Source organism: Telmatherina bonti, assembly GCF_933228915.1.
Source record: "Telmatherina bonti genome assembly, chromosome: 16".
Taxonomy (NCBI): domain Eukaryota; kingdom Metazoa; phylum Chordata; class Actinopteri; order Atheriniformes; family Telmatherinidae; genus Telmatherina; species Telmatherina bonti.
In genome coordinates, this window is record NC_136614.1 from 28763345 (window position 1) to 28775376 (window position 12032).

At 41.2% G+C, this 12032-nt stretch overlaps 1 protein-coding gene across 1 annotated transcript in view; it reads left to right on the plus strand.

Moving 5' to 3' along the window:
* nrxn3b (neurexin 3b) overlaps positions 1 to 12032 on the plus strand; it is a gene marked incomplete at its 5' end in the record, with an annotated part of 250073 nt that overhangs the window by 57582 nt on the left and 180459 nt on the right. Inside the window, 6 exons of the mRNA XM_079255634.1 lie at positions 1351 to 1470; positions 2403 to 2515; positions 2712 to 2980; positions 3275 to 3465; positions 3552 to 3725; positions 6746 to 6865. Coding sequence (XP_079111760.1) covers positions 1351 to 1470; positions 2403 to 2515; positions 2712 to 2980; positions 3275 to 3465; positions 3552 to 3725; positions 6746 to 6865 — 987 coding nt within the window. The remainder of the gene's footprint in view (positions 1 to 1350; positions 1471 to 2402; positions 2516 to 2711; positions 2981 to 3274; positions 3466 to 3551; positions 3726 to 6745; positions 6866 to 12032) is intronic.

Here is a 12032-nt window from a genome sequence, read left to right on the forward strand (position 1 = left end):
AACAGCTGTAAAACTGTAAACTACACGACTCAAGTCTGTTAATCAGGATATAATCATAGAGAGCACCGAGCTCGATTCTAAAGCAGAGTTCCGGTTGGAAATGGTTTGTTTCTGGGACATCACAGAAGGATTGTTTGCGCCTCCTGCTGTGAAAACCTCAATAATAAGACTCTGCTGCTGCATGGAGGCAGAAAGGAAAAGCAGGAGTGTCTTCTGTTCAGGACGCATTTTGGGCAGCTGGATTAGATGCCGTTTGGGAGAAAACAGGGTACAGAATGCATGAGCTGGACAGATAACAACAGCAAAAGTGAGACTTAAAAACAGGGTTTAAGATTGGAAGGTTTGGCAGCGTGGGAGGGAAGAGAATAGCAGACTGGCAGGAAGGAAGAGGAGAATAAAATGGAATTAATCAGATCTACCTTCATTTAGCTGCAACTGGATCGTCACTTAAACTATGTAGATCCAAATGGATTGATCGTAATTTTATTGCCAACTAAGGTAAAACATAGACATCTGCATTCCCTTTTTTTCCAGCCCAGATCTGCTTAGTGGGAATATAAAGATGACTCTTCTTGTATCTCTGCATTGTTATGGTTTTACTTATTGTCCTTGGTGTGAACATTTCTGCACATTTTACCTTAAAAAATCTTAAAGAAACCCTAAATGTTGAGGGGATGAGAGAAAGTCCTGAATAATGTGGCACACTGCAGAGGAAGACTATTAATTGATTTCATACAGTCACTGTTCTCGTCCCAATTGCTGCTCTTTGCAGGTTAAAGCTTTTTTGGAGCATTTCTTACCCTCTTCTCCTTACATTTTATCTCTCTGTAAAATTAAATTAAGCATTGTAACCAAATCAAAGACTTAAATCTGATCAATAACTAAATCTAACCATTTATTTTAGGATTCAATAGCAAGTTTCAGATGTATGCAGGAAGTAAAAGGCCACAGCAGAAACTCTGCTGCCCTCTAGTGGCTCCACGATTAACCTCCCTTTACTAAATCTACACAATCTGCAGGACGCTGTTAAAATAAGCCCCTAAAAATACACATTTGTTGTTGTCTGCCTTCTGTAGTTTAACAGATACTTTATCAATGTGAATGTGTGAGATGTTAAAACTCTTTTCCGTCAGGTTTTAAGTATTTGTATATGTAACAGCAAATACTGTGTTTTCCTCTGTTGTCAAAAACAAACCAGATCTTTGCTTTAGAAAGTTGATGCTGCAAGAGAGGGTTGTTGTTTCACGCAGGAAAGTCTATCTGCGTGTAATATTACTGAAGAAGCAAAAATTTGGTTTGGTTTTTGTTTGCGCCTTCCCCATCCCTCGACTAACTGACCCTCATCTTCAGGCAAGGGCCCTGAGGTTCTTTATGCTGGACAAAAGCTCAACGACAATGAGTGGCACTCAGTACGAGTGATCCGCCGTGGTAAAAACTTCAAACTCATTGTGGATGAGGACATGTCTGAAGGTATCTCTTTTGACTTTATTATATCTGATATGCATGTTTCTGTTTGTTTAAATTAAGCTGATTCTGTTCCTTCTGCTACATTTTCCAGTACAATACATTTTCCAGTGATTTCAGAAACATGAGGAGGAGTATTGTTTATGTTTCATTACCACAGCACACATGTGAATATACACAGCATTAATTTTCCAATTTATTAAAAATCAACACTTTTATGTGAGTAATTTGTTTCTTAAATCTGGTTAGTGAAATACTGTAAATCTGGCCTGATGCTGCAATTCTGTTTAAATCTGCTGCGTTCAGTGTACTTCAAGTTATTTTCAACCATGAGGTCAAGCAAACCTTTTTGCTTTGGCTTAACCTGTTCTTTGTTTGCACTGTTGGCTGCTTTTGGAAAAAACAAGTCACAGGCTAGTTTTAGAGGTTGAAAACTCTGGTTTCCCAGGTGCCCTGAATGTAACATTGTAGTAGCAGAGTTATTGAATTAGATTAAGTGCTCAGAGTGAAAAGAAAAAAAAAATAAATTAAAACTTGGAATTAAAGCTAATAAGTTGTTATGTAGTAGTTATGATGTAAAGACAAAGCTCCATACACACCTGATGGGAAGCAGTGAGAGTAGTGAACTGGTCTCATACCACCACACTGCTGGCCGATGTGTGCTGCCATCATGTTCTTTTGGAAAAGCATATGTCTAAATGGCTGAATTCATTTGTTGTATTTTTATGAATTTTCACGCATCATAACCCTTCAACCTCCTACGATCTGACATTTCCATACATCATAATACTTCTGTGTAACTGGAAGCTGTTTTGCACAAACCAGTCAAACCAACGCTCAAGTGATAGGAGGTTAAATGACACTTAGAAGCAGGAGGAGCTTCTCAGCATGCCCACAAGACATTAACTTCCCCCTTTCTGATTTCTTCTTCCTCACAGGCCAGATGGCGGGAGATCACACCCGCCTGGAGTTCAACAACGTAGAAACGGGCATATTGACTGAAAAACGCTTTGTTTCGTCTGCACCCTCATCCTTTATTGGCCACCTTCAGGTATTAAAAGTCATGAATCCCAAATTTATTCTTCAAATTAAAAAAAAAAAAAAAAATCAAATAAGCAAAAAGTTTAGTCTGTTTTTTTTTTTTTTTTTAAAATAGCATCATGTGTGATGAAAAAAAAAAGACAAAACTTTTGGTTTGTCTTCATTTGTGGCTTCATTTGTTGCCGACTCCCCCCCCCCACCCCCAGAGCCTCAAGTTCAACGGCATGCAGTACATCGACATGTGTAAGAACGGGGACATCGATTTCTGTGAGCTCAACGCCCGATTCGGGATGCGCTTCATCGTCGCCGACCCGGTTACGTTCAAGACGAAGGGCAGCTACCTGGGCTTGGCCACTCTGCAGGCGTACACCACCATGCACCTGTACTTCCAGTTCAAGACCACATCGCCCGACGGTTTCATCATCTTCAACAGCGGAGACGGGAACGATTTCATTGCCGTGGAGCTGGTCAAAGGGTGAGCGGGGTGGAGATGTAGACAAGTGTATTGATGTGTTATTAAAAAGCCTGATGGTGCTGCTGATGGCTTTCTAGAGGCATTAGGATCTTAACAAGTCTTCATAAGAATATTGATCCCAAATCTCAGGTGGATCTTCGGCAAGCCGATAGAATCATCATTGTTCTGCAGAGAGAATAGTTTTTTGATATTCTGATTAGTGTCAGAGCATCGTGAGGGGATTTGGAAAGTTTTTCTATTAAGATGAATCGATGAAGAGACACGTAGATGATCGAAAGGTCTTTATGTGCTCAGGTTCATCCACTACGTGTTTGATTTGGGGAACGGGCCAAGTTTGTTGAAAGGGAACAGCGACAACCCACTGAATGACAACCAGTGGCACAACGTGGTCATCACACGTGACGCTTCCAACACACACACCCTCAAGGTGGACTCGAAATCAGTCACCCAGAATGTCAACGGAGCCAAAAACCTCGATCTTAAAGGTACAACAGGTTTTAGAAATGATGTGACCTGACAAAAGCAGGAAATAGAAGCGCTCAAATTCCTTTTTTCTTTGCTGTCTCATCAGGTGATCTGTTTATCGGAGGTCTGGGACCCAACATGTATCAGAACCTCCCCAAACTGGTGGTTTCTCGGGAGGGCTTCCAGGGCTGCTTGGCCTCGGTTGATCTGAACGGCCGCCTGCCAGACCTCATCAACGATGCCCTTTTCCGCAGCGGGCAGATTGAGCGCGGCTGCGAAGGTACACACGGCCTGCAGCACATACGAATCATGACCTGCTGCGCGAGATTTATTAAACTAATTAGAGAGCTCCTCAGTAGCCCTTAAAGACACTTGGCAGCATCGTTAATTCTCATTTCCTCTTCTCCTACGAGGTATTTGTCACATTACCGGTGAAGCTTCACATTTATCTCCCTGGTTTTGTTTGCTTGAATCTCAGGAAGAAAACCTTCTCTTTCACTCAGCCTTCGCATGGCGAAGGAGATTTATCGCACCGTTTTGGATGATAGGATGTTGTTGACGAGGTTTAAATGAACATCAGCTGTTTCCATAGCAACACAGTCTAACATAGCTCATATAGTTATTTGATTCATCTTGCTTGCTTCTTGACATTTAGATGTAAAAACTACTCTATTACATGACAAGTTTAGCTTTTCTTATTCAGATTCCGATTGAGTTGAAAGGTGTGCTATATCCTGCACTGTGCAAAAGTTTTAAGCCATCCCTCATTTCTTTTAATATTGCCAATAAAACTTTAAAAGAGGTTGCAGTACTTTGTTGGAACATGTGAATCAGAATGTAAAATGAAGAAAAGTTGAGGTTAAACAGCTTTTATTACCTAAAGTTGTCTTGAGGAATACGTCTGCAGGCTTCTAGAGGGACATTTTCAAAGCTCATCAATGGATGTTGGCTGCTTTTTGTTCCTTTCTTTGTAAAGTCTTAAGAGTGATTGCTCAAGACCACTTTTAAGAATATAAAAAGTTTTAAACAGTTCTCGCTCCTTCCTTGTAAGTAAACAATAACGAAACCTGGGGTTGCTCAAGACTTCTGCATTGTATGCTATGAGTCCAACTGTCCACTAGAGGGCAGCAAACGATTATTAAAAGCTAAACTCTGACTCCTCTGTGATCATTTTAATGTGTGGCTTTTAACAGTAAATTGCAACGAAATCTGCAACATTCCCATGTTACCAAACTAAGAAAGTCAAACCAGTTTAAAACACGTACCAGTTCTGGTTTCTCACTAACCTTTAACCTTTGTTTCCTGCTCTGTTCTGTTCTGTTTTCTTTTTTTCTTTTTTTGTTTTTTTTGTTTTCTTTCTGCGCCAACAAAGTTGGTTTCACCAAAGCCGACCTGCAAGGTAGAGGGTTAAGCTCCGCCTCTCGAAGGCCTGCTCACCTGAAAGTCTGCTGTGTGCAATGCATCTTGGGTGTCACCATGGCAAAAAAAAAGACTGTCTCCCAGGCGCTGCGGTGGTAAACTTGCTCTCTGACAGGGAAAAACAGATAATCTGATGAGGAACGACATACTTTTGCTGCATACGTTGCAGTGTGAAAGTAACAGTGCAGTAATACAGAAACGTGTAGAAGTATGCTTGAAGCAGGCGGATTGTGAGCTGATGACACTGCAAAAGTTCACAACTCGATGTGGCCGTCCTTTAAAAAGGTTTGAGTTGACAGCAGCAAGTACAGGCAGATGGTGGGAGTTCTGTGTTTCTGGGTGAAAATGCTCGTTGCAACACACCGCAGGTTGTCACAGACTCCGAGAAGACACTGTCAGCACACGCCTAAACGCTGTCATCATGCTCCTGCTTGATCCGCAATCTCTTGTTTTCTTCCCAAAAAGAAGCGCCGTCACATCCGCTGTCAGGCTTTATTTACCTTTTGTTTTTTTCTTTCAGAGAGCGAGTAGCCTCCTGCTGCGACACTGGAACACAACCTTCACCGCTCACTCTTTCTAATGATGCACATACAGGTGCACGGTGTTTGGGGATGCCTGGTTGAATACCATCAGCGTACATTACACAGTAAATGCGCTTTCAGCGTGCAAACTTGCTCTGTTCTTTACTTCGAATGTCTTCTCTTCACGTTGTCTTGCACAAGACAACCGATCCTAAACCGTGTTCACTCGCATTTGTCTGCTATGTATTTGGATTTTTTTTTTTTTTTTCATTTATTTTGGTTATTTGAAGGATTACTGTCAAGGTTTTTTTTTTTTTTTTCACCTTTTGTCTGTTTAGACTCTAACTGGGAGGTCGTTTACCTTGTTTACCTTTGTCCGTATTTGCATTCCCTCTCACTATAAGTATTCAAAAGTAAGAGCAATGTGTGGTGTGATGAATAGCAAACACACATCCAGTTTGACTTTGAATACCCTCCTCGACTGCTGTCTGACTCCGGTGCATAAGAGATGATATGCACTATGTGTTCTCAACTGCTCTTTCTGTTTCGTTTCTCCTCCTCGTGACTTCTGTCTGTCGAGTGGATCTACTGTTCGCCGTGTATTTGCACACAAATATTTCTTTTTAAATCAAAAGAAAAATGAGCAGACCCGTGTTTTTTGGTTTTTTTTGGGGTATTTCCAAGTGGATATTGTGAGTTTCTTTTTTCTTCATAAGTCATTAAGTTTTTTTTTATGTCTTGTCTTGCTTGTTCGCAGAGGGAATGCAGCGTTTTACTTTGATAAAACTGTTTTTTTTTTTTAAGAAAAAAAAAATGATGGAGAACAAAAAAGAAAAATAATGCATGCAAGTCCACCTGCACACACTGTCGAAAAGAATGACATGAAGGGATGCTGACAGTGTCATCACATCAGCCAAGCTGGGATCCCACTCGTCTGCAGCAGGAAGGCTAAAATGCAAATTAGAGTGTTTTTCACACACTTTCACAATAAAAGAAGAAGAAAAGCCTCCTCAATGGCCGCTTTTACAGTAATTAACTGAGAGTATACACTTAAAAAAACACACTGGTGAAAAGCTTGCGCCTTCGTTTCCGCTCCGCCAGCGCCATAGCAGCTTCACCCAGCATGAAACTAGATTCTTCAGACAGTCGTTAAGTGTGTTGTAGTCCAGGTCAGGCTGCCTGTGGTGACACTGTTTGCTCCCTGTGCCGTCTTCTAGGCCCATCCAGTGTAAAGCTGTCTTTCTAGAGTGCATTTCTTCTGCATGAGTCCTGCTTTCGTTAGACTCAGCAGTAGCAGCTTTCATCGTTTGCCTGACTGTGAATCTGCAGCCTCTCTCTTTTGCTTTCTTCCTCTTATCAGGCCCGAGCACCACCTGCCAGGAGGACTCGTGCGCCAACATGGGCGTGTGCATCCAGCAGTGGGAGAACTTCACCTGTGACTGCTCCATGACGTCATACACAGGGACCCACTGCAACGACCGTGAGTACTGCTGGGCTTCGTCTTGCACAAGTCATTTTATTAGCTAGAAGAAGAGGTGGCAATTCCTGGTCCAGAAAGTAAAAGTCCTGCCATGTTTTTAGATCTACCTGTACATTTAGAACAGGTGTTTTCACTAACAGGCACGTTTACCTACGAAAAACACTCTGCTTTCATTAAATCCAGCTCGTTTGGTGACTGGTCGGAACAGCTGCCGGACAGGACTTTTACTCTCTAGACCAGGAATTGCCACCTCTGGCTAGAAGTGAGCTAAAAGTTTGTTTTTAACTTTAAGATTCATAGAAATATCCAAGAAGAAAGCCTGTGTTATGATTGCATTGATAGGATGGAACCTTTTGAGCTTCAAGAGTAACTTTCAGCAGCTATTCACACCAACATGCTACTTATTTCTGAGTGAAAGTGCGGAATTAAATTGACAGAAAGCTACTTTTGTTCACTCTACATGTTTTATACCTTGTGAAAAGAAGTGCATGAAAGCTACACACACCTACAATGGATGCATCCGTCCATCCCTGACACAAGGACTCCTTTCTTCGTACAAAGCTACGAAGCTCTTCCCGAGTGTTTTTCTGTAACAGGTTCCCTTGAAGTGTCATGCTTTAATGTTCCAGGGCTTTGGAGTGAGTAGCTGTAGCTAATGATGTGTAAAATACTCACTCCTGCCTCAATCGCCTCCTCATAAATGTCCATCAAAAAGCTATCTGTGGAGTCCAAAGTGTGAGTTTGTGTTTGCGTGTGAAGAGGGATCTGTTATCCCCATGACGACAGGGGACTTCCCTTCAGTAATCACGGTCAGCGGTCTTTCATTTAGTGTTTAATAGCAGGGGCACTGTGCTGCTGGGGCCGGACTAATGAGGTGGCGGAGGCTGTTAGCTGAGCTGCTATCTGGGAGCACCGGTGTCGGCTAATCATCCAAACCTCTTCTGATGTCAGACCCGGCTGCTGTGTGTGACTTTATATCTGTAAAATCCTCATTTTCCTTCCCCTCTTTTTTCTTTTTTATTTCATGGTCTACTACTGAGATCAGATGCCATCTTTTTTCCACACAGGGCGAGCAGCTGACTTCAGCTATCACTTGGTGTTGGGGGCTGCGTGTTTATGTGTTAATTAGCGATGAGAGGCCGCCATTAATTCAGCTATGGTGCTGCCTGTTGTGACGCAGGAGGAGGTTTCATTGATTCAATATCGACACAGACATAATTCTTCTTGAACCACAGGAGCTTAGATAGTCACTTATTTTACACCTCTGTGGCGTTATGGCTTTGTGTCTTACTTCTCCTGCTTTTTGTTTTTGGAGGTAGATGCTTACTAATATTGACCTACCTGTCCAAGCGTGTAATAGTATTCTTAATTGAGTCGTCTTTAGGCAGAGATTTGTTGATTATTTCAAGCTGGTTTGTTTTGTTTTTTTGTTTTTTTTTTTTCTTTTAATTTCCTTTTCCACAATTCAGAAAATGTGGAGGAAAGAAAGGTAAAAGATTGTAGAAAGCCAAAGTTAAAGAGAATTTTTGGTTTGGGAAAACTTTATAGCATTCAAGCTGTGTTTGCCTTGCACGACATGTCTGCTCCAAGCTGAAAGGTCTTTTTTTTGCATATTTTGCATTAAAGCTTTCCTTTTTTCCTCACATCAACTCTTTCCACGGCTGTTGGGAGGTTTTCTATAACCGCAGATGCAGACTTTGACCACCAGGTGGCAGTAAATCCACGAGCAGGACCGCACACTGCGCCTATATGCAGGGAAAGAAATGAGATGCAATCCCCCAAGCATGAAATCAGCTTTTCCTGTTATTTTCCTCCACTGCTTTACCTCTGTCTCATATATATCCCCCCCTGTACAAACGCACAGCCCATTCGATGATTGTAGGTATTGATCAAAGAGAAAATATTGCGTGATCTCTTGAACAATGCAAAATCCAGTGTGGTATAAAACAGTCACAGTGTCAGAAGTTTTACTGCTCGGCTGAAGTAGCCTGATAAAAATGAAAAGTCTGTGCCCTGCGCTTGTGAGTGTGCTCGGTGCGACTGTTTGCCTTCTCTTATTCAGTGAGCACAGTGCTGAGGGAGACTTTCTAATTAACAATGTGGAAATGGAGCCTTTCCCTTTTTCTTTCTATCAGTCGCCTACTTTCTCTGATAGCTGGCAGCAAATATCAGTAATTGTCTGCTTCTCTGGCTCAGTCATTGTCCAAATCAGGGAAACTTTAACCAAGTAAAGTGAACGTTTCTGCTAGTCATGCTGCTCAAAGATTCATCTTTATAGATTGTTAGCGTTGAACCCCCATGCCCCATCTGCACCTCTCCATTGTATCCAAAAGGTCTCTGGTGGTGGAGAATAAAAAGTAAACAGCTCCTCAGCTGGCAAGGACTATCTATTCAGCTTCCATTTATATTTGTGTACCTCTGCAGTATGCACGTTGTCAATGCACTCTCCTTGTGGGAACAAAGCACAAAGGAAATTTGCAGTGCTCTCTGCACAAACTAAGCTATTCTAAGGGCCACTTGAAAAATGTTTCAGCCGCATGTCAAGCTAAGTATTGCGGTAAAATATGGTGGCAGGGTCAGACTAGCAGTTTTATCCCATTTGGTTGTAGTTCGCTGCTTTTGTCATGGCCATCATGCGGCTTTCCAGCTTCCTCTCTTCTCATTGTCAGGTTTTATGAATGCAGGAGTTTCATGTAGCTGCAAAGACAGCCGAGTTTTGGACCTATCGGGCACTCTTCTTCCAAATCCAGAGCAATTACCAAACTTATGTAATAGAATAATCTCTGCAAAGGTCACTGAGTCATGCACATGGTAAACAGACACAGCGGAGAGAGAGTCAAGGCAGACAAGAGACGGACTCTTCACTTTGATGCTGACTACAGTAATTGCATAGATAGATCTTGGATTTCACTCTATTTCTCAGTCATTGCGATTCCAAGATACCCTTTTGGTCCTGCATAACCCAGACTGCCTTAATGTATTTTTCACGGCGGGTGCAGAAGGCTGTAACAATATCTAGCTAACTGCTTACGAAGATGACAGCGGCAGCAGCATTGCTTCTTTCAGTGCCTAAGAAAGATATTACTGGCATTTGCCTTGTAGTCATTTCTTGTTGAGCCAAGGAGTAAAGAAAGAATAAAACAGGAAGAGAACGTTGTGTTGTCTCTTGTCAGCCATGTTCCATAGAGAAGACACACTCGAACTCACCTAGAAAGTGTGTCTGCTGGAAGGTATCAAACCAGGAGGAAAAAATCAGGCAGAGTCACAATTCGCTCTGACGTGTCAGTGTTGTTGAATTAAAAAGCAAAAGTTTATGCAAACAAATCCACACACTATTAGTGGACAACGGAGAGTGCCTTTATGAAAATTGAGAGAATTTTCTTTGTATAAATGAACAATCAATGTGCCTGTCTCGGTAAATGGAATTAAGTAGATGGATCTGGCTGGAGCTAGACCACAGGTGTTGAGCAAGGGTTAGCTGGCGATAGAGCGCACCCCGACAGCCGCGAAACTTGGCTCAGCATCAGCCGGACGCAGATGTGGCGATTTCAGATCATAACACAGTTTTTTTCTTTTTCGTTCTTTTTCCAATTAAATCAATAATAAGATTAATCTGCCATGAGAACATAAAACAAATACTCTCCATTTTTAAGCAGCAAAAAAAAAAAAAAAACACTTTTGGCAAAAGTCCCTAATAGCCGAAACATTGTACGATGAGATGATTTCTCTATGAATACTGCAGGTTGATCAAAAGTGGGCCAAAAGACTTCTGTAGAGAAAGAGCTGTCCTCAAGGCACAACGCATCCCGAAAGCACACTTTGAAATAAACTCACCATCTTTGATGTAGAAATTGAGATGACCACAATGCAGTAGGCAGAAATAAGATTGAGGCATCACATCATCAAGGGGCCTAAACACACAGGAGCATGCTTTAAAGCTTGCTGTTGCAGAGCCGTCGCTGGAGGTAAATTTGTAATTGCCCAACTTTAAGCCAGTGGAGTTGCCTCAAACACATACAAACAGAAAAATGCCTAAACGGTTTTCCTCTCACTATCACTTCTCTTTGAAGTTTTGTGATATCTGTAATGTATCTGAAGTATAACCGTGAATGTATGTCCAGCCACACAGGGGTTGCAGGGGGTGATGAGACTAATGATGCTGGCCTCGCACAGCATCATGTCATTTTATTAACACTGAGTGTAGCTTTTGTTAGTCAGTGTGTCACCACAATGCACTGATGTGTTGTATAAATGGATATGTGAAGCGGAGCCTGAATGCCTCAGGTCAAAGGACAAACAACACCGCGTTATTATATGTTTTCATTATAGATTTAAATATGTAATATTTGTGTTCTGTCTTTAATTATATTAATTTTTCATTAACACATTAGTGGCTGTATTTTCTAATAAGCTTCATGTTTTAACTTGTGCTTTATTCATACAGTTAGTAATTACATTCACCGTTCCTGTTGCTGCTTTAGCAAAATGCTGTGAAATCATAAAACAGGTGACTGCACATACGTGGTGTAGAGTATGAGAGACTCAAAACACCACCAGATTACACAGCAGCACACAACAGGAAGCATTTTTGTGACAGATGTTAGTCCTGTCAGCTGGACAGACACAGGAAAAGCTATATTAATGTGCTGTAACTGTTTTAGAAGACACAATTAAGTCAGTTTTAGATTTGTTAGCTTGTTTTCATTAATTGCTAAGATATTGCCTTTTAGAAAAAAGGAATATTGTAAAATGGTTTTTCGTCTTCCATCAAGTGTTTCCGAGGTAGTCATGGTCATGTAGCAGTGCCAGAGCTGATCATCATCATGAGCACATAACACCTGGGCACATGCAATTTGACTTTGAAAAAACAAAACTTTTAATGTTAAATGTGGCTGATAAGTGATAGGAAGGAACTTAGATTATTTTTTTGTGATAGATGTACCAGCAATAAAAATAAAAAAAAGTTTATACACTCTTCCATTTGTTTACAATCATTCAAGCTAAAATTCTGAACTAGCTTAGCCTAGCTTAGCATAATATAGTAAGTATTGTAGAACTGCTCTGGCCAATTATTTGCCAGGGAACTAATGTTTATTAGGAAGTGTTAAAAAAAAACAAAAAACTATGCCATATACAAACTGTGAGGTTTCCAGCATTTATTATGTCT